This window comes from Myxine glutinosa, chromosome 8 (assembly GCF_964187855.1).
Source record: "Myxine glutinosa chromosome 8, kmMyxGlut1.1, whole genome shotgun sequence".
Classification (NCBI taxonomy): Eukaryota; Metazoa; Chordata; class Myxini; order Myxiniformes; family Myxinidae; genus Myxine; species Myxine glutinosa.
Window position 1 is genome coordinate 92,755,347 of NC_136268.1, and position 23,664 is coordinate 92,779,010.

The 23,664-nt window shown below is 42.4% G+C and overlaps 1 protein-coding gene across 1 annotated transcript in view; it reads right to left on the reverse strand.

Annotated features, from left to right (window-relative positions):
- Positions 1 to 2,467: 2,467 nt before the first annotated feature.
- The window catches only part of LOC137432714 (scinderin), a gene marked incomplete at its 3' end in the record, with an annotated part of 58,851 nt that continues 37,654 nt past the window's right edge, over positions 2,468 to 23,664 (reverse strand). The window contains 8 exon segments of the mRNA XM_078783524.1: positions 2,468 to 2,589; positions 6,367 to 6,541; positions 6,669 to 6,839; positions 10,978 to 11,068; positions 12,647 to 12,780; positions 12,977 to 13,192; positions 14,484 to 14,572; positions 14,679 to 14,811. Coding sequence (XP_078639650.1) covers positions 2,468 to 2,589; positions 6,367 to 6,541; positions 6,669 to 6,839; positions 10,978 to 11,068; positions 12,647 to 12,780; positions 12,977 to 13,192; positions 14,484 to 14,572; positions 14,679 to 14,811 — 1,131 coding nt within the window.

Sequence of the window (23,664 nt, forward strand, 5' to 3'; positions counted from 1 at the left end):
CAAATCCACCCATAACTTTGCCCTCAACATCGACGGTTTCCCAGTATCCACCTCCCCTCACATCCGGAATCTTGGCGTCATCTTTGACCAAACCCTCTCCTTCGACAAATACACTAAACAGATCACAAAGACAGCCTTCTTTCACCTGAAAAACATCGCCCGTCTCCGTCCATCCCTCTCCTCCACGGCTGCAGAAACCCTCATCCACGCCTTCATCACCTCCCGTCTGGACTACTGCAACAGCCTCCTCTATGGTTCACCCTCAATAATCACCAATAAACTCCAATACATTCAGAACTCCGCTGCCCGTCTACTCACCCATTCTCGGACCCGTGACCACATCACCCCCGTCCTTTACAAGCTTCACTGGCTCCCCATCCCCCAGAGAATCCAGTACAAAATCCTCCTCTTGACCTACAAAGCCCTCCATAACCTGGCCCCATCCTACCTGGCTGACCTCCTCTCCAGACACACTCCCACCCGCAATAGGGTGGTCCAAAAATGCAAAAAAATCACTTTTTTATCTGGATTTTGATGCTCTATTGGATTATTGTTAGAAATGGTCTAAATCATTCACCCAAAAAATATTTTGCATGTGAGTCATCTATAAACTCATACACACTCAACATATAAATTTGTCATTTTCGTCAATTTTAATGACTTACAAAGACTTTAGAAATATTTTCTTTCCTAAATAATGTCATTGATGGTACATACCCCTGTGAAGTCCTCATGGTCGAAACATGAGTCAGACATGTATGAACATGTTTCAAACATGTTTCAAGCATTGTCAAACATGTTTCGACCATGATGATTTCACACTCACAGGCGCAAGCGCATGCAAAAAGTCATGAACCAGAAAATGGCTTAGTACAATAGTGCATGTGCTTTTTCCACCTAGGTTGCTATTGGATTGTTCTCATTTAGCCAAATTTGGTGAAAAACGCCATATTTCAATTGAAGTGTGTATGAGTTTCTAGATGGAATTGAGCGAAAATATTTGGTGGGTGAATGTTTTAGACCATTTCTAACAATAATCCAGAAGAGCATCAAAATCGGAGAGATCGATTTTTTTGGACCACCCTAACCCGCAACCTCCGCTCTGCTGGTACCAACCTCCTGACCCCCCCCCCCCACCCCCCCATCCGGACCAAATTCAGATCCTGGGGGGACAGGGCCTTCTCCATCGCTGCTCCCACCCTCTGGAACTCACTACCTCACACCATCAGAGACTCCTCCTCACTCACCACATTCAAAACATCACTCAAGACCCACTTGTTCAACACTGCATTCAACATTTAACCCACAGCATTTAACCCCTGACTATCTCTTCTCTTTCTCCTTCCTTTTGCTTTGATTATTTACCTGTTGATTTTTGTCTTTTTGCACTTGTTTTTTGTACTCTGTCAAAGCGTCTTTGGGCTTCTTGAAAAGCGCTATATAAAATAAATGTATTATTATTATTATTATTATTTATTATTATTATTATTATATATATATATATATTATATTTTCGTATATATTATATTAGTATATTAGTTTCATTATTAATTAGTATATTATTAATTAGTATTAGTATTAATTAGTATTAATTAGTAAGTATTTTTTATTTACGGTATTTTTCCCACAGATCTCTCGATGTCCCTGCTCTCAAATGTTGTGTTTGTGTCCTTCCCCCTCTCTCCCCATCTTGTCTACCGCTCCCCATGTTATATGTTTTATGTGTCGGTTTGTCTTTCTGTGTGATTAATGTTAGCTCTTTCACTAGCCTCGATCCTGTATTCAAAAAAAGAAAAAAAAAAGATGCTGGCCTGTGGATCAGATAAACTACAGTATTTTTAAGCAACACAATAACTCTGAGAATGTGCAATGAAGGATGGGTAACAGCTATGACTTCCTTAGATATCAGACCATAAGTCATCCACATCCAAGCAATTCTTGATCAAGAAAGTTTACAATCTGAGAAGAAACATATTTCTGAATGATAGGTGTTTGAAGTTACTTTTTTGCACGCAAATAATATTCCAATATTTCTTTGTAATTCCACCCAAATATAGGTTACTCATTTGGCCTAGCTTATGCTGCACTCGTTTATACTCTTAAGGAGATATCCCATATGTGTCTCAAGCCAATTCACCTTGGACCATACAATTTCAGAATGTTTCTTGAGATGAAGAAATATGCTTCCATGTAATGCCATTTATGCAGTGATAAAGGCATCACAAAATATAACCAATACTACCTATATTTTCTGAATTTTAAAGAAATATATCTGGTGGGGTTTCTTATTTTTTTGGACGATAATTATCAGCATCTTCCATATCCAGATTATTTGTAAAATTTTGCTTTGAAAAATTTACCCGTCATGGTTGTTGTACTTTTCCAATATAAAGTGAAAGCATTCCAATTGTTGACAAACCATTAGAAATTGATATGAATATTCATGATCATGGACTTTTTAAGGTACCTTGAAGTTACCGGTCTTGTTGGAGCAGGCAAATAAGCGTATTTGGTTCATCTCAGACATTGAAGCCAGGGCGGAGGAAGTCTGGTAATTCTTCTTCCCTCCGAGTGCTTTCCAAAACTCCTCTGCACAAAGTCAGGCAAACAATATAATAATTGTGTCACTCATTATATTGGGGTCATTCAAAAAGTTCAATACCCCCCGCATGTAAATATTTTAACAAAATGTCCAGCTGAATGCAAAAATAGATTTATATTGTTTAATTATTTGGGCTGGCAGGATAGCATGGCATAATTCACACTCACATTCAGCTCTAGCTTAGGTTTGAATCTCGACCCAGCTATAATCTGCTACCCTAGTGTTTTCTATGCAGGGTGAGGTATCGATGTGGGCCTTATCCATTAGAAGGGCGTTAAGCCGCAGGACCCAGCCGGAGGAGTAAGCGCTGGTTGTTGGTGGACATTAAAAATCCCACGATGTATTTCCTGAAGAATAGATGAAATCGCGAGCACATGGGACAAATTTTGAAAGTCAGGCCTGGCCACCAGTTTATGAACAACTTGGGTCAAAAACGTTCCTCAACCAACCCCAGAAGAAGGTTAGAATAATTGATGTCCTTAAAGAAGTAATAGTTGTCGGAGCAGCAGCTGCTATAATTATTTACTGATACGCCTGGTAAATATTGTTTCTCGTGTATTTGGTATTTTTTTTCTCAGGATTAAAATAATGGTCTACAGTTCCAAGGATGTCACTATGTAAATAAGATATCCAAACTGATGCAGCAGAAAAATGCAAGTAAGACACACCAACAAATTTTTGCAATCCTTTCTAACATCCACAGTTGAGACCAATCCCTGGCATCCACAATTGAGAATTATCCAGTAATGAGTATAATCCCTTCAGGGAGAAAAATAAGGATGTGCATGACAGAGCACTTCCAAACAGGCATTACACCAGATGATGTGAGGACAATATCGTTGTTATCAATAAACTCTGACTTCAAAAAGTTAAGAGCTTCAATAAAAATTGGTTTCATGAGCCTGACTCAATCTGTGAACTTTCTAACCTGGATTTCTGCCAATGGCAGATCCTCCTTTCTGGACTTGGTAATGACCAACTTTCCTGCTTATGTCTCCTGTTCTTCCTCTGCTCCATTTGGTTGCTCTGAACATGTGCTTGTGAGTCAACATCTCTGTGGCTATTTTCAGAGAGCTGCCACAGTGCTGGCGAGTCTGGCAGGTCACTCAGGTCGAGTGGCAAGGACTGGTCTCATATGTCTGCCACCCCTGATATTAACAATGCCTGGGAATTCTTCCACAGAAATCTGCTCTCTTGTGCACAGATTAATCTCATCTCGTCTTCAGTTATCATGCCCATGGTACACTAAATCCTGCAGTGAAACAGTTGCCTTGAAACTACTTGCATTCTCTTCCTAGAAGGCAGATCCAACCGAAGGCAATCTCAGATCAATACAAAAGCCAGCAAAAAGTGTGTCCACTCTCATGAGAGCCAGCAAACAATCATTAACTATATCAGCCTACTTCTAATAATCAGCAATGTCATAGAATACATCATAGTAATCGACATCATATCCCACCTTTTCTCCAATGGCCTGATTTCAGACCATCAATTTGTTTTATCTACCCACAAGGCCTTTATACACAGCTTGAAAGAATATTGCTCTCCTTTCTGGGCTGGTGAACCTGTCTCACACCTTGGTCAAGTTGATGCCATGGAAACCATGACTGTCGACATCATTGGGATCTCCCACGATGAAGCTAAGGCTCTGGGCATAACTCTAACATATTGTCAAGTCCGCAACCGATGAAAACCAGCCTGGGATGGATAGCCGGTCAGTCTTACTCATAAGACTCATGTCTTACCCACGAGGTGGTCAGCCCGAAAATTGGCGGTACTTTTTGGCGTGTGCGGGACCACAGACAACGGGGTGCTTACCTGCACGGACGAAACACGGGGCTTATTCCTCAAACCCACAAACACAGAAACGAGACAAGGAAAATCAACAATACAACAAATGAAATGCAACAAATAATGGTTCATGAAATAAAGCACGGAAATAAAATGAATGGTGAGGTAAATCTATAATCCTAACTTGAGACGTCTCCACTCAGACACGAAAACAGACAGGTGAATGATTAAAGAAAATAAAAAGAAAATCCCCCCTTTTATTTGAGAACACTCAGCTCTGGTCTCGACGAAGTCGTTGAATAAAGTCGGCAGTCCGATGTGGCCCACAGCTGCCCGCGCGGGAAATGCACAAGATGGCGCGAAGTTCCTCCTCACTGCGCCACAAACGTGAGGCAATTTGTGTGACCGGCCCTGCATCGCTCTCCACTCCCTCCGAAACGCAACGCGGCTCCACTAGCCCAAGAGGCACCACAGTTCACCAACATCCCTTCCTTCATGATGAGAGAGTTCCCAAAGCTTCACAGAGTTCTCCTCACGAGCCACCCAAGAGATAAAGGACAAAGCATGACCGGCCGATCCAACTGCCCGATCCAACTGCCAGCACCAGAGAGAGAGAGAGAGAGAGAGAGAGAGAGAGACTGATTCTTCTCCCTCCCTTTTGAAGTCTCTCGATGATGTCACACTCTGTCCAATGCCCGAGCCCTGTCAAATCATCCCATGTCCACCCGACCAATGATGAAGCTCAGGGCATGGTCTGCCGGGTACGATAGCTTCCACGTCCCTCATCCCACTCTAGGGGTGTGGCCTTGTTCCTTAGTCGGTTGGTGGGGTGGGGTTTACCTTTGGATCGTAATGTCTGGGTCTCTATCGGCATTATATCGGTTGTTGTGGTTTAATGGAGCGCTCGTTTGCATGGCTGGCCAAGTGAATGGAAAAACATAAGGGAAAAATCACAGGAGGCAATTACATACTGGGAATTACCCTTACGCCCTATTTAACTAACACAAAACCACCCTCCCTATGGTGATGTCCTGTAACACGATATGGCGACACATAAACACTCTTAAGCTCAGTTTTTTTTTCTACTTAGGTATATCGAAATGTATTCCTACTCGCACGCAGTCCATGCTAATTATTACAATCCTATCTCCACTATGACATTTCATCCTCTACCCCCACAAATGTAACAATATCACAGATAGGTCAGTGGTCTTCTACCACCTCCTTTCTGGTCTTGCACCCTCTGCCTTTTCTGTGCTTTGTCCCCATTCGATTTCTGCATGGCACAGACTGCAGGGCACAGGTTCACCAGCAACCCTCGTCTGGTACAACTACCTAAATACATACTCACTGTTCACCTTCACTCTTTGTTGCTCTTTTTTCCCACCTGTAGAACCAACTTCCTCAATCAGTCTTTTCTATCTCAATCTTCTCACCAGGGTTCAGTACAGCTGTTCACCATTATCTCAAGTCATACCCCATCCACAACCATGCTCTTTTCTATCCCCATTAACCATCTCCAAGCCCACCTATTCCCATGTTTCCAGTTTTTCCTTCCATTTCTGTAATTGAGAGTTTGTGGTATCCATCTTGTTCACCCCCTATGTCCTCCCCTTGCCATCATTCTTCCCTACATCCTTTATTTCTGCAAGTCTCCCTCTATTTTGTCATTTAATCCTGCTGTTGGCGTGTTCCCCACAGACCCTGGTTTTCCACTGTTCCTGTTATCCTGTTACTTACTGATTCTAGCTCCTCCACCTCTGCAAGCCTCAACGTGGTATTCCGTAAATTCCAATGTGGACGTTCCCCTGAGTATCTGAAAATTAACCGGCCTGGGTCAGCTGGTCATGCTGATGTTACTTTATCTGACTTTCACAAACAGAATGACAGTTAATAAACAAAATTAATAATCGTAAAATAACTAATTATGGCTGTACAGAATTATCTCACAAGATCTTAATAATCTCACACACCTGGCTCAGCCCCCTCTGAAAAGTCTGCTTTGACACCTCCAAGTACACTGGCCACATAAGTCGCAGCTTCCACTTCTCCACTGTTTGCTCCCTTTCCTTTCCACACAAATGTCTTTGCCGGTGTTTTCAGCACGAACACATCATTGGAATTGAGGGCGCTGGCATCCAGACTGGTCTGTGTGACAAAGATTTAAATTCAGGAAAACCACATCTTTCATTGCTCAATCTGTGGATAATGAGTGGTAGAGATCGTGTGCACTTCATGCCGGCCATTAAGCAAAGCAGGAAGGGAATAAACCCACCTCGACGGCACGTGTAGCACCTGAAGAACTTTTACGAATATGGTAGAGACGAGTGTCAGCCATCGGGGCTTGTCCGGTTTTTTTGCATGTTCCTCCAGCATGCACAATGAGGGGTTTACCACCAAAGATGCTCATCAGATGGGTGGGCTCGTACCCTTGACACACTCGCACCTGTAAAAACAAGATTTCCATAAAATTTACATTTATCATCATAACCTCAACGACTATAGTCCTCCTGGTGTGCAGTATAATTCACTGGAGTTCATAAAATATTTTTGTTCACACATTGCTTTATCAGCCTCTTCATGACTTCCGCTTTCACACACATCTAACTACCTCTTCATATCTGGTTCCAATTTCTAGCATGCAGGGAAACTACAATGTAGCTCTTCATTGCATCGTTTCCTCTGCTCTTTCTCTTATGGCTGCCATACATAAAATACCTATTACATACATTCAATAGGAGGTAGATATTATATGGAATGGAATGTGATTTTATGAATGTAAAAGTGTCTTCCATCCTTGACTTTTGTGCTGCCCATTATGGAACTATATTGGTTAGACATTGGATTTTGCCTGGAACTATATGGGATAGATATTGGATTTTGCCTGGAGCCAAGAACGCTGCAAAGAAAGAAGTAGCAAAGGCGCAGGAGGCATGTAGGAAAATGTTCGGAGAACGCTTGGATTCGGAAGAGGGTCAGAGAGCGGTATTCAGGATTGCAAAGCAGATAGCGAAAGAGAGGTGTGATGTGATGGGGGTGAGTTGCTTGAAGAAGTTGGAGTGTGAAGAGAATGACAGAGATCTGAAATCTGGTGGTGAAAGAAGGCCGCATTCAAGTGGATTGGGAACTGAGTACCCTCGTCCCTCTATACAAGGGGAAAGGTGACCCTCTGGACTGTGGCTCGTATCGAGCAATAAAGTTATTGGAGCATGGAATGAAGGTATTGGAAAGGGTGTTGGAGAGGAGGATAAGGAAGAAAGTGAAGATCGACGAAATGCAGTTTGGATTTATGCCAGGAAGAGGATCGAGATACGTGCTTTTTCTTGTAAGGCAGTTGCAGAAGTACATGGAGAAGAGGAAGAAGTTGTTTCTTGGGTTTGTTGATCTGGAGAAAGCATTCGATAGGGTTCCACGTGAAGTATTGACATGGGCATTGAGGAAGTTAGAAGTGGATGAATTGTTGATCAGAGTAGTGATGGCAATGTACGAAAGAGCGCGCACAGCTGTAAGGATGAAGGACGGGAACAGTGGTGAGTTTGAGGTGAAGGTGGGAGTGCATCAGGGGTCGGTACTAGGTCCACTACTATTTGTAGCTGTGATGGAGGTGCTGGCTTGGAATGTAAAGGAGGGTTTACCATGGGAGTTGTATGCAGATGATCTGGTGTTGATTGTTGAGAGTATGGATGGACTGAAGAAGAACATGAACAAGTGGAAGGAATGCATGAAGACAAAAAGTCTGAAGGTAAATATCGGAAAAACGAAGGTGATGGCAAGTGGTAAAGCAGGTGGTGAGGTGGAAAGAACTGGGAAGTGGCCATGTGCTGTGTGCAGGAAGGATGTCGGAGTGTACTCCATTCAATGAACAATGTGCGCTGAGTGGGTTCATCAAAAATGTAGTGGTCTGAGAGGGACATTAACCAGTGTGGCAGCTACATTCAAATGTAAGGTGTACACAGAGGGAGCTGCAGATGGAGGAAATGTTGAGTTGGATCTTGGAGACAGCGTGAAGCTGGAAGGTGTGAAAACATTTTGCTACCTCGGAGACATGCTGAATGGAGAAGGTGGATCAGACTCGGCAACGGTTGCTGGAGTGAGATGTGCATGGAAGAAGTTTCGGGAACTGAGTGGAGTGCTGACGAGGAGGGGAGTGTCGTTGAAGCTGAAGGGAAAGGTGTATGCTGCATGTGTGAGAAGTGTTATGATTTATGGGAGCGAGACATGGGTAATGAACGTAGAGCAGCAACGAAAGCTGGAAAGGGTGGAAATGCCTTGGTTCGGTGGATGTGTGGAGTATCGTTGAGAGAGAGGAAGACAAATGATGAATTGCGGAAGATGATGGGAATAGAGCCTGTGATGGATGCTGTGAAGAGAAACAGGTTGAGATGGTTTGGTCATGTGTTGAGGAAGGATGAAAGTGACTGGATGAGAAGAGTGATGGAAATGAATGCAGAAGGAAGTGGAGGACGGGGAAGACCGAGAAAGACTTGGCTAAAGGTGGTGGTAGAAGAAATGCGGGCAAGGGGCTTAACAAGGGGAGATGCAGAAAATAGGGCAAAATGGAGAAGATTGTCATGGGGCCCGCAAGGCTAACCCCCGCTCTAGCAGGGAAAATGGCCTTAAAATGCCTGTTGTTGTTTTTGTATATGGCCTAGACATTGGATTTTGCTGGAACTATATGGGCTAGACATTGGATTTTGCCTGGAACTATATGGGTTAGACATTGGATATTACCTGCATCTTGGTTTACTAAAGGAGTCGCAGGCCAAAAGGTGTCCTGTCTGCTCAGTTTAAGGAGAGGAAATATAAGTGCCTGGAGGCATGGCGTTGTCCCCTTAGGAACAAATATCTTTGATTGAAACCCTTGAGCACTGTTTGAAGCCCTGGAGGGAAGAGTGGGAAAGAACTAACTCTGAAAGACTGTTCCATAGATGGGGGAAGTGAGGAACAAAGGTTCATGTTTGTTTTATTTTTGCCCAACCATGGATTGTGTACATAATTTAGAACTGAGGCTGGACTCTCAAGAATGTGAGGAGAATTTGAATGTTGTGCTCAAAACTGGTACTAAGGGAAGATGTTACAGCTACCACAGCCACTGAATGGTTCCAAGGGGAGCAAAAGAGGAGGGATTGATTTATGTCCATTGTTTCTGGGAATGAAGACTGATATCAATGCTTGTTTTAATGATGAAAATTCGATCTTGGCCTCAAGTTGGCCAAACTAAAATCGAGCATGGATGTTCAAAGTGCTAAGATTGCTAACAGGTTTGCAAATGGTAAATGCAGATTTTGCGAGTGTGAAGACCAGCGAAAAATTGGAGGATTGATAAAGTCAGGAGGTAGCTAAGGAGAGATGTAACAAGGCAAGTGGACGAAATAGGCCAGATAAATGTGGAGGAGTAATTTGAATAAAGAAAAGCGACGATAGGTGGTAGGTTTGAAGGTTGTGCTTTTTAAAAAGTGCAAGGGTTGAAAAAAAAAATCAGGAGAAAGGACAAGTGGGATAATTTACTGAAGGGCACCAGTGAGCAGAAGCAAATGGAAAGAGGGATGACGATGCAAAGATGTGAAGAGGATTTTAGCAGTGATGCAAGACCACTCCAGGATAGCCTGGGGGAAAAAAAGAATTGGTAAGTGGATGAAAAACAATAATGAAATTTACTGCCGTGCTCGGCAGAGAGAAAACCGATGCAGCTTGTACTGCCGCATGGTTCCGAGTCAATACGCGAGGCTGTTTAAGGGCACCATTGGGTTCAACTGTTAATTTATAGAATTGAGAAACTCACAAGTAAAGTCACCTTGGCATGTGATCAGTGGGACATATGATGGGGAGGAAAATATGGAAGCATTATTGGTGCAATTTAATTGTGTTACAAATTTAAATCAGTGGTTGCACTTTGAAAAATGTTTCCAATGTGTATAAATATTTGAGGGGGCCAGCAGGATACATTTTAGCGTAGGCCTAAAGCTGAGCTCCCAATTGAGTTATCCTCAAAAGTGGTAATGTGCCTTACTGGACCAAAAGTGATAATGCACCTTCCATTGCAATTCCATGCTTTGGACCATTTGGGCTGGCAGGATGGCCTAAAAGTACGCACGCACGCCTCTAAACTGTCATCCCGGTGTTTTGTACAGGTAGGGTTATTCATCAGTGTGGTTTTGGACACTTGGTGATATTTTCTGGTTCTCTACCTGCCCTACCTCAAATGATTCATCTTTCTTTCTCCAATCAGTCATCGTCTCATGTTCTTCCACCTGACACACTCATTATTTAATTCATTTCTGTATTCCAGAAGAGACAGATGCGATTCTTCCCAACCCACAGGGAAGCAAAGGCCTTAATATTAAAATGAGTACAATCTATAGCTGTATCCATGCACTCCTACAACAATTGTTTGAGCTCTCTCCCCTCACCTGAATTTTAACCCTGCATTCCTCACCTTCCTTCCCCCCCCCCCCCCCCCCCCGAGTTCCTGTTTAGAGGTGAGTCACCTCCCAATGTTCTAAAAGCCTGATAATTCTGAAGTTTTATCATTGAAGGATAGAGAGAAGAAAAATTGATGGAGAAATTGTGAAAGTGACCAATACCTGTACTGGACTCCCACCCAACTCGTCGTCCAGTTGAACAGCATGGAATGCTGAGGATGTCACCTCGTCTTTGCTCGCTTTCTGACCTTGCCTGTAATCACAAGGAAAATATATACAACGATGTGCTTCTAACAACTCTTTACCAGCGATAAAATGTGTTGTGAGCAACATAAGTGTCTAAACAAACATCAAAGACAGTGTTTCTGCTATATGACTGAGATGACGGAGGGTAAAAAAGGCATTTAACTTACAATAGGCAGAGGGCACATTTAGCCACAACAAGCAAGGGATGCACGAACAGGAAAATGAACAGATATGATTGGAGGAGACACAATAATTTGAAAGAACATGATTGAGTTAGGTATAGATAATCCGGATATAAAAGGTTGCGGGTAGGGATAGAGCGGGGGATGATGTGAGATGATCGTGTATGTTTGTTTGAAGGTCCAAGGAGGAGAATGCAATTCAAAAGCCTCAGAAAGGTTGTTCCACAAATGTAATCCTTTAAAACTTCTGAAGTAGCGGAATATATCATAACCTAAAGATGGAGCAATTATACCATCTGGGGGGACCATTAGGAATAAACGTAACTTGTTCAAATTCTGGGGTGTGAAAGACCCAGAGTCAAGAAGGTAGTGGGTACAAGGGATTTGTGTGGAGAAATAACTTGTTGGATGTGTTGGGTACACAACATTTGGAGTAAACACTGAATTAAGAAATTCTGCCTTGTTTCCAGTTTAAAGTGAGGGCATCTGAGGTAAACGGGGAGATGGAGGGGGCCATAAACCAGAGATGGACTTGACAAGTCACCAACAGGGGCGGACTGGATATTTAAACCGGCCGTGGTCGGCGCCCGATTAACTTGAAAATTAAACAGCAATTACATGGTGCATCACTGAATTGGAAAACCATCTATTTTGAAGTCAAAAGGTCAAAGGTCAACTCAAGGTCAAACTTCCAAAATCATCAATTTATCATCTGAAAAATCATCATTTTACATCCAATTGACCTGACAATTGAACAGCAATTGCATAGTGCCTCATTGTTTTGGGAAACGAACTATTTAAAGGTCAAAAGGTCAACTCGAGTTCAAACTTCTAAAATCATCAATTTTCATCTGAAAAATAATCAATTTTCATCCTATTAATTTGAAAATTAAACAGCAATTACATAGTGCATCACTGAATTGGGAAACCAACTATTTTGAGGTCAAAGGTGAACTCAAGGTCAAACTTCTAGTAACATCAATTTTCATCTGAAAAATAATCAATTTTCATCCTATTAATTTGAAAATTAAACAGCAATTACATAGTGCATCACTGAATTGGGAAACCAACTATTTTGAGGTCAAAGGTGAACTCAAGGTCAAACTTCTAGTAACATCAATTTCCATCAGAAAATCATCATTTTAAATCTAATTGACCCAAACTTTGATTAAGATCGTCAATTTTAATCATAATGAAATGGACAATTTGATGTATGCATGGGAACTTTTTTTGAGGAGGGGTGGATTTTTCAAGTATCATGCTCTGCATGGTGTCTTTCTTGGTAGTTGTATTAACCTGACATTTTTGTTCATTCAGAGTATAATCTGGAAGTTTGCTGCGTCATACAATTATGGATCTTATTTAAAATAGAACATCAGATCATCATCAAATACATGACTCACCAGAAATAGATTATCTGCTTCTGAGAGCCTTTTGGTCTGTATGTGTAAAGGATGAGGTAACAATCACCACCATAAAGCTGTCCATAACTTTTACAGTCTACGGGGGCCTTGCCTCCTCCTTCAATGCGCCAGATCTGAGCAGAAATGGGGAAAACATTACCATTACATTGCATTTAACGTTTTGCTGATTCTTCATATATTCAACTTAACTATCCATTGATGTGATGAAAAGCATTCACTATTCACTTATTGCAAAATGGAAGTAATGCGGATGAAGAAAATAGAATCAATGTGGTAGAGTATGACAAGTGAGGAAAGCTCCACACTCACCTCTACCTTGCCTTTTCCATCGTCAACCATGCCGTGATGGGCAGCCATTGGAGCAGAGGTGTGCAAAGTTGAGGCATCAAAGGGCACTTGCTTGACCTGGGCCACACTTCCCAACGTGTAAGTCTTACCTGGTGTGCGAACATCATCTGGGCCACGCCAATCAAAGAAGAACTGTTGGAATTCAGTGGTCTCACCACCCTCAGGCAAGACTTGGATCTAAGGGTAAAGGATCTAGATTAAAGCATTCTAAGGGAATGACATGCTCAATCTGCTTATTAATTGGTCAACTAAACATGACTATGAGCAATAAGATTTTGCAATGCAACAGAAATTATAACAAGTACAGATACATTCAAAGTACACCACCCCCATTCCAAATAAATAAATACCATATCCACCATCGCGCTACATTGCTGGGGTACTTTTGTTGCACAGCGATGCCACAGTGCAGCACATGGAGACAGAATTGGGAGGGAGCGGTGTACAATAATTGATTGATTAATTGCATAATTAAAATAAATAAATAATAATCATAAAACAATTAATTTCTTAATCATTTGGCTAATAGCATACCTAAACCACCACTGCTTCATCTGAATCTGTAACTTTAAAAAAATAATTAATGAAGTAATTAAACGAATAATTAAATAATTACTTGTTTAATCATTAAATCAAAAATACCCTTTGCAGACAAATCACTTGGTCACTGTCATGTCCAAATATCAGCTTCCTAGCTCAAAAGTGCCTGAGATAATGCCCAGATGAGAAAGGAAATAAAGAAGTGCAGTTACTTAATAAATCGATAATAAATAAGGTTTCTAGGTAGTAGGTTGTAGACAGCAACCGCTCAGGGTAATACTACTGTTCTAACATAGGAGCGTTAAAGTGGTGCCCAGAACCTGACACTCTCCATGTCAGGATTGCTGGTCTTACTTTCTGTCTCACTCAAACTATCGCTACCGGGCTAGCGTCAACCTCTCTTTCTCGTAAACAAACATCATACACCTTTCATCATACACTTTCCTTCTCTATTATTTAAGGCCTGGCTTCGATGAGGGCAAAACAGTCCATACCTGGAGCCTTCAGCATAAAAAAAAAGGTAATTAATAGATTAATCCAAAAAATTTAAATACCCTTTTGCCAAAGCACGTGCGCACTATTGTGCCAAAATTTCAGCTTCCTAGCTCAAACGATGGCTGAGATATCGCCTGGACAAACAAGAAGGAAAACAAACAAACAAATGGAGTGAAAAATGAGTACTCCTTTACAGCACGCGTCATCGCTGGGACCCCTACGGTGTCCGGCGATGACGTCATGCAGTGCCTGGAGATGGAATAGAAGAGTGGTGTACAACAGATATTTGCAATAAAAACATTGAAAGATCCATAAATATCACTAAAAGACAATGTGTTCTTACGTGCAATAAACTATAAGCTAATTACAGTCTTGCACTTATTGTATATTTTTAGTCACATTTGACATAACCAACGATGTATTTTTAGGATACCTTGGTGGATTGCGGGTAATTATTTTTCTTGATGAAGTCCTGTGCATATATCATGCCTTTTGCCCGCTCTTCCGTATTTGCTCCCTTTCCTGCAACAGTACGTCACAATCTCCATAATTATGTCCCAAGTAATACAGATATTTTGCGAAGCCATGCCAGTACTTAACAAACAACTGAGGCACAAGCTGGACTTACCTTTCCATAAAAAGATAGTTCCAGCTGAACCATTATCCAGAAGAAAGCAGTCGTTGGTATCTAATTGCTGCTGTTTGAATGGTGTCTTTGAGGCCACTTTGGTCACCTCGAGTCGTCCATTGGCATCAGAAACCTGATAAAGAATCGACACAGTTAGCAAGTGTAACTTGTGTAAAAAGACAGTGGAATGTTAGCATAAGTAGCAATTTTCCCAGAAAAAAGTTTTTTAAAATCATTTTCAATGGTAAAGTTTCATCAGTTTGTTTTTTACCATTTTTAAAGTCTATGCTGTTTGGTATGACTCGGCTGGGGTTTGAACCACCGACATCCCACCAGACTCAGAGTAGACGCTCTAACCATTATGTCACCGAGTCTGGTTGTGCAAAATTAAGGGCACACAAATATCTCAACTATAGAAACCACAGCAGAGCCATCAACATCTAGAATGTAAGATCCGTAAAACATACTTGAATTCTGATTTGATTGTATATAAAGCTCTTCATAATTTCCATCAACAATATTTCGTAAAAGCTAAAACCACATATAGATTGTTCATAAAACCCAGCTCTAAATTCAAAATCACTTGAACTTCCCCAAATTTAACTTAGTCTTAAATTGTAAGAAAGCAATTCCTTCAAATTAAAATGCAGAGCTGTATTGCCGGATTGCTTCGCTACTTGTGCATCATGACAAAATGACGAATGTACATCTCATTGGGAAGTTCTACAAATTTGTTTTACAGTGCTTCAATCATAAATCCAAATATTGATCTATCTGAGGTCTCACCTATTTCTTCATATTTTATTAAATCCATCATACAATCAACCTAAAAAAAAAAAAACCTGATACCTGGACACAATTTCCTAAAACACCTACCCTCTGTTAAGACGAGGAGCGTTTAAAACGTTCCAAGAATAAGATATTTATGGTAGTCCAAGAAATGACATTTATACAAATATCTTTCAATATACAAGTATTCCTGGTGTTGGGCTAGCGGCTAGGGTGCTGGCTTAGGATCCCAGGATCCTGGGTTCTAATCCTGGTCGATCGCTGAATTAACGCCAGGGGGGTTGACTCAGCCTGTCATTCCTTCCGAGGTCGGCTAATTGAGTACCAGTTCACTGGTAATTCCCTGTTTGTCGCGAAAGGTGGCAAAAAGGGTTGGCGTCAGGAAGGGCATCCGGCTGTAAAACATTGCTTCAAAAAGGGGACCAAAAAACAACAACAACCACGGTTCCCGAAAAAGGCCAACCCCTGCTTGCGGGGAAAAATGGCCTCTAAAGGTGGTTTTATTTTATTTTATACAAGTAGATGTATTCAGTCGGAATATTTTTTTGCTTATTATAAATACCTTATACGTTGAAAAATAAACTAGAGTAATGTGACTGCGTCGTCAATATGACTCAGTGTCGTCCCTGCCTGTGACAACGGATAGATGCCCTTGTTCACTGTCCTAAAAATAATTAAGTTTGATTTAAATCCCTTCAGCTGTTCTCAAGTATCACATTTTCACCAGCCATGACAGGTTTCACATCGATCGGTGAAGCGGTTTCAGAGAAGGGGCTTTTTAAAATATCAGTTTTCAAGCTAATATGGCTGCCAAACCACATGACATATGACATCAAAATGTACATTCTGCACATGTATGGGTAGGGGATCATGTTTGTGAAGTTTAGTGTTGATTGGATAAGGTTCATTTTTATATCCAAGCTGACAGCCAAACCACGCGATCTATCACATCATCATTTTCAAATTATATGCAGCAATGGTGTTGGATGACGTTTGTAAAATTTTGCATCGATAGTGCAAGCGGTTTCAGAGATATAATTATTTAATATTTTCCTTCAATCCAATATGGCTGCCAAACCATGTGACCTATGATATCATAAATGTAATATTTCAATACAAATGGGTCAAAGATCATGTGCATGCAATTTCTGATTTTTACGATAAGGCATTCAATTAAAACATTTATGGCTGGTATACCACTTCACTGATGTCATCATTATCATGCTTTTGTTCCCCATTGGGAGTACTTGAAAATGTGCCAAGTTTCAATTTTTTCCATTCAGCGGTTTCCGAGAAATAAAATTTAAATTATTTGCATTTAATCCAAGGTGGCTGCCATGCCACGTGACCTATAACGTCACAATTATCATTTTAAAAAACATTCTACATGGGTGTTGCTCCTATTCTGAAAGTTTTGTCTCAATCGGACATGCGCCTGCTGAGAATAACGAGGTTTAGCCCGTACAGACGGAGGCACAACCCGAAAACATAATGACATAATGCCTCTTAGTAACCCTAAATTAGCCATATATTAGCCAATCTGTGAAAAAATTTAAAAGAAGCTAGTTTCAACTGATTTTGGTGGGTATGGGTATGGACAACTTCCAAAAAAAAGTAAGGAGGGATAGGGGTTGGGGAAACCTTTTTATTAGAGGTCAAAGGTCATTGACCTCTGCCTAAATCATATAAAATTGTATTTCAGCAACAAAATATGGTATATAGATGATCTTGGTGTCAAAATGCACAGGATTACGAAAGAAGATGACATAAGATAATTATTGACCCTTGGGACCAAATCCTGACCTCTGAAAATGAGGTCAAAGGTCAAAAAAGCTGTTTTATCACTAAAATGTCATATTTATAACAGGAAAATTACCATATTATATAAAAATGAGCTAAAAAAAAACCGAAGAGGTTAATTTCAACTTACGTGGTGGATATGGGGGTTATTATTTATTCCAAGAGCAGAGGGGGAGGGGGAAATTACCTTTCTTGGGATCAAATGTCATTGACCCTAGACTAAAACACTATATATTGCATGAATGAAGTCTTTGTTTTGTCTTTGTTTCAGGAGTGATTACTGAGAAAACCTAGCTAGCCTACATGTACCTTGACTACTACCCCAGTGCAGTGAGATGTCCCAAAAGTTCCCTGAGGCCTTTGGAACAATACTGTAAAATAACAAAATTACCAGGATGGATATATGTGAAATATGTAGTGAGGACTTTTCAGAAGCAGGAAAGCTACAGAGGTTGTACAGAAAGGGATATGAGAATCTAATAGAGCAGTGTAGACTTATCAACAACTCTTCATTATTGGAGCGATTGGAACAAAAATGGAGTAGCAACACTCCTATGACAGTCCATCGTAGATGCCGAACCCTTTTCATGCAAAAGGAGCCAGATGTTGAGGAGCAAGAGCATGCGCCAAGACCAAAGCGACAAAAGGTGTCTCAAGCAGTAAATGATGACAAAGTTGATGGTAAGATAAAGTAATTCTTTACTTGATTCATGTAAATTTCATTAAGATTCCAAGCCCATACCTGTTTTATGTTATTTTGTTTGAATTTTGAATGTTTGAAGTTAGTATGGTGATTTACATGGGATGGCAACTAACTTTGTCCATGTTTTCATGTAATGTTTTCAGGCCAGGGTTCTACTCGATTTCCGTACAGTGAAAGATGTTTCATATGCAATGAGGACATCCATTTTGATGAAAGACATCCTGATAGACAGCAGACCATACATCGAGCATCAACTATGACGCTAAAGAAATCACTTCTGAGAATCGCAAGTGAAAGAAAAGATAGTCTTGGAATGGCTGTGAAAGGACGCTTGGAAGGAATGGCAGATCTTGTAGCGGAAGAGGATCTACATCGAAAAGACGCTTCTTTTCAATAGACTGATTTTCATGGCAGAGAGAGATGAAGGGATCGAACACATGTTCAAATTTGAGCTGACCCCGGTCCCAACATCTCTCTTCACAATGGATCGCATGATGAGAAAACCCAAAAAGCATGAATTTGGCAAGATGCTCAAGGAAACAGCTACAATACTTGACGTGGACATAAACAGCAAGATGCATGTTGTTGATGGAGGGTGGCTACTTCATCAGGTAAAGTGGTCCAGCGGTGCAACCATCAAGACTATAGTTGATACATATGTCAGATATGTTGACAACAAATTCAAGGATGCTACTGTAGTGTTTGATGGCTACGGGGAGGAATCATCAACGAAAGACCATGAACATATGCGGCGGATGGCTGGGAAGAAGGTTTCTCCGGACATGAGGGTCACACCGGAATTGACTATATCATGTGACAGAGAGGTTTTCCTGGCAAATGAGAAGAACAAAGGAGCCTTAATCATGATGATATCTGCAGAGATGGCAAGCCACAATATCACTGTACGCCAAGCAAAGGATGATGGTGACACGCTGATTGTTAGGTCTGCAATGGACTTGGTCGCAAGTGTTAAATCCCCAGTTGTTGTTGTCGCCCAGGACACTGATATTTTGATATTGCTCTGCTATCATAGGCCTATCCACTGTACTAATTTCTATTTACAAGCAGATTTTGGTGGTCTTTACGACATCTCTAGCATACACATCGGAGACAAAGAAGAGTTCCTCTTCAAGTATGGCTGGTCTGGAAACGACACTGTTTCATGCATTCATGGACATACCAAATGTGCTCTCTACAAATGCAGATTTCCTGCCAGTGTCATTACTGCATTCACAAGTCCCACTTCAACCGACTCCATAATTCGAACAGCTGGATTAAAAGCCATGCAGATCACATATGGCTGTGGGGATACTCCCCTAGAAAAGTCTCGCTACATGAAGTTCAAGAAGCAAGCAGCCAAGGGCAAAATCGATCCTGACCGCCTACCACCAACGGAAGATGCAACAGCTCAACATTCCCTTCGTGTCCATCTTCAAGTTGTGGTATGGAAGCATCTTGACACCTCTATTCTTGATCCCAAAGGAAGAGGATGGGAGTTAGATTCCAACAGAAAACTCAGACCAAAAATGCTATCTGTTGGTATCGCGCCAGACAACCTTCTGAAAGTAATTTGTTGCAACTGCAAGGAAGGGGAGAGGCAATGTCAAACAATGAGATGCAGCTGCATGAAAGCTCGCATGTCGTGTGTATCTGCATGTGGAGTGTGCTGTGGGCATTGCGACAATGGAACAGATAGCATAGATGCAGAAGAAGAAATTGGTAGCGATGAAGAGGAAACAGACTGAGTATTATTAATTTGTTGTTGCCGATATATACTGTAAGTTCTAAGTTGTGAGTAGTATTCTGCAAATTGTTGATTATAAATTCACATATACTTTACATACACAAACTATTTGACACTAATGAACTTTACCCCCCCCCCTGCTTATTTTGACCATTAACCTCGTATTTTGGTGGTGAAGAATCCATTTCATATTTAGTTTGTATCTTGGTATAATTCTGTTACTGTTACCAATATGATATTTGATATGATATTTTGGTGATAAGACGTCTATTTTTGACCTTTGACCTCATTTTCGGAGGTCAGTAATTGGTTCCATGGGTCAGTCATTATTCTATGTCATCTTCTTTCGTAATCCTGTGCATTTTGACACCAAGATCATCTATATACCATATTTTGCTGCTGAAATACAATTTTATATGATTTAGGCAGAGGTCAATGACCTTTGACCTCTAATAAAAAGGTTTCCCCAACCCCTATCCCTCCTTACTTTTTTTTGGTAGTTGTCCATACCCATACCTACCCAAATCAGTTGAAATTAGCTTCTTTTAAATTTTTTCACAGATGAATCTTAAGTTAGGGATACTATCTGGGCATATTTTGGGGCTGGGGCATAAAAAATAAAATCGTTTTTTAAAAAATCAATTCTTCTTCCTGTTCTTGTATTAATTAATAATAACTTCAACTGTTCCATTTGTCTTGAAATACATTATCACTGTTCCCATTTTGAAGAAAGAATATTGTTGCGAATATGGAATTTGGCCTCCATATCCGCTTGTAAATATTCCCCTATTTTCTCCAATACTCCCCAACTTTCCCCAATCCCCCATTCCCTAGTCCCATTGCATGTAAATAACAATCAGTAGAGCCGACCTTCCCCTTATTCCCCCATTAAATGTCGTGCCCAGGTCCACCGCACCACACGTAGACAACTTTCGGACATCTTGCTAGTTATTCTTAATCTATGTCAGTTAAGGCCTCGTTTCCATTAATTATGACTCTTCGTTGCACCAGAATGTGATTATATGGCATCAGTAGTGAGTTTAGGACCTTTCCCATACCTCCTCCCATCTTCTTCCCCAAACAACAACAATAACAACAACTACAACAACAATTACAACTACAACTACGACTACAACAACAGAGGGGCGGGGAGTGTGCGTCCTCACACCGGCTCGGTTACCCGCCATGACCATGCGCTCCACGGCGTTACCCCGAAGGGGCTGGCTGTCAGCTCCTCGTCAGGGGCGGAGCCAGTAACCCCCCCACGCACCCAATGAGAAGCAACGTGCCGATTCCATCTGGGGCGGAGCTAACGAGCCGAGGGCGTGTCACTCCCCGCCGGATATACGCGGCCCCGCGCCGGATGTGACGTCAGATGCGCCTCAGCTTGGAGAGAGAAGCCACCGCCACCCCCAGCGCGACGATACCTCCCCGCATCTTTGGACCGGACCGGACCGTACTGTACCCTGCTTTGAGCCAAGAGTGCACCTTGAGCCATCGCTATCTGCCTTTCCTTGCCATCAACCCCCGTGTGAGTCAGCCTTGTCCCGTTTACCTGTCGTCTGTCCGGGGTTAATATAAGAGTGTGTCTAAGTGCCTGTCTTTCTGTGATTATACTTCTAGCCCCTGTAATCTGACCTTTCCGTACGAATATAATCTCCTCCAGAGGTCTTGAGAATCGAAACCTTGGTGTCGTATTGTGTTATTGTAATCCAGCCGGGTGCCTTCTTTTTCTTATTGAGCCAGCATCGCGCGACTAGTCAACGTTCGGGCACAATCGGGTATAATATCGAGCATAATCTTGTGCAGACGTGGTCATCCCAAAACCGCTCAGTGAATAACATCCAAGCCACGTCTGTAACAATTGGTGTCGAGGAGTGGAATTCGAACCCGGGACTAAATTTATTAGGCCCAAATTTTGGGAGGGAAAATCGATTCGGAGCGCGTACTGCGCTCGACGAAATTATAACGAAAAAAAAAAAAATTGGATTTGTTTTACGAAACTCGAATTTTGCAAGTCGCGCTATGGCGGATCAAGACGGCTGGGGTCCGGTAGGGGAGAGTGAAGCAGGGTCGGTCCAGGACCAAATTGAGGGACATGAGGAGAGCGAAGCAGTGAGGGCGGCAGGTTCGCAAAATAGCGCCGTCACGCACGAAGTAGCGGGCGCGCAAAATGGCGCGCTCGCTCACGTGGTTGAAGGGTCCCAAAATAGCGGCGCCGCGGAGGGCGAGCCTGCGGTGGCGGCTGGGGACGCTGGGCAAACCGGGTTTGACCTCAGATTATTCTTGACCCAACTGAATGCAAAAATGGATAGGATGGAGGGCCAAATGAGGGTTGATAGTGGGCGATTAGAGGGCCAAATGAGGGGTACCAGTGAGGGATTAGACAATAATTTTAAGGGATTAGACAATAATTTTAAGGGATTAGACAATAATTTTAAGGGATTAGACATGAAATTTGGGAAATTAGACGATAGATTAGGGGAAATACAGGAGGGGTTAACGGGGGTAGAAAACAGAATGGCCGCTCAAGAGAATCAAATGGAAGGGATGCAAAAGGGGTTAGAGGGGGTAGAAAATAGAATGGCTGCCCAGGAGAATCAGATAGAGGGAGTGAAAAATGGGTTAGAGGGGTTAGAAAACAGTATGGAAGGCAAATTGAGGGACATGAGGGACCAAGCGGAAAGGGAAGTTAAACAAATGGAGCAGCAGATAGAGGGGGTCAGAATGGGGGTAGAAACCAAACTGGATGCTCACAGGGAGGAAATGGAGCAGATGAGGGTGGCATCTGGGCAGGAGATGCAAGTGATGGGAGAGGAGATCAGAAGAGGAGTGAGTGAGGAGGTCGGAGGAGTGCGCGAGGAGGTGAGGCACTGTGAGGAGCACATGGAGAAGGAGGTGAGAAAGGGGACTGTAAAGTTACAAGGGGGCATAGAGGACCTGACGCAGGAGGTGGAGCAGCTGACGGTGGGACAGACGGAGTTAGTGGAGCAGGTTCAAAGGAACACTGCGGTATTAGGAGGTTTGAAAGCGACACAAAACGACATAAAAAACGACTTAATAGCGACAAAGAGGGAATGTCAGATGGTACGTGAGGGACTGACAACGAGGCTGGACGAGGTGATAGAGGTAATGGAGACGAAGGACCGGCAGGTGAGGACGCACCTGGAAACGGTCAAGGTAGCCTTAGAGGATGAGCTTGAGGAGACGTACCGGGGAATAAAAGAGGTGAAGCACAAATTAGAAGAAGTGGAAGAAGGGATGAGCGAAATTAAGAAGCGACGGAGAGGGGATAAGAAAGAGATAAAAGAGGAGATAAAAGAATTGGTCCAAAGTCTGTGTTTGGATCGTGATGATGTGCTCATTAACCGGATGAGGGATTCGCAGGTGATGGAGGAGAAGCGAAGAGGAAGAGGACCCGGTGTAAGTGGTGACCAATATGGTCGTGCGTATGATGCGCCAGGGGATTTAAGAAGCTTGGGGGTCGAGATAGACCCGGGTGTTCGTGAGAGGCCACTGGTGAAGTGTGCGACAGGTCTGGTGTGCGAAAAAGGAGGTGTGCGAGAAAGTCCGACTCTGGGGTGTGTGAGGAAAAAGTGCACGCCAAGGAGTGAGGGTGCTGGCGAGAGTGAGTCGGTCGTAGCGAGTGTGCGAGGGAGCACATGGAAGCGCGGTGTGGTAAGTGTTACAGAGGGTGTGACGGGAGAGTGTGCGCAAGGGTGTGCGCGAGAGAGGTGTGTAACGGACAGGTGCATGAGGAAAGAGTGCGCTGTCAGAAGTAAGGAAGAGTGTCCACCTGTGGTGAGTGTTACAGAGGGTGTAATGAGAGAGTGTGCGCGAGAAAGGTGTGTGACGGACAGGTGCATGAGGAAAGAGTGCGCTGTCAGAAGTAAGGAAGAGTGTCCACCTGTGGTGAGTGTTACAGAGGGTGTAACGGGAGAGTGTGCGCG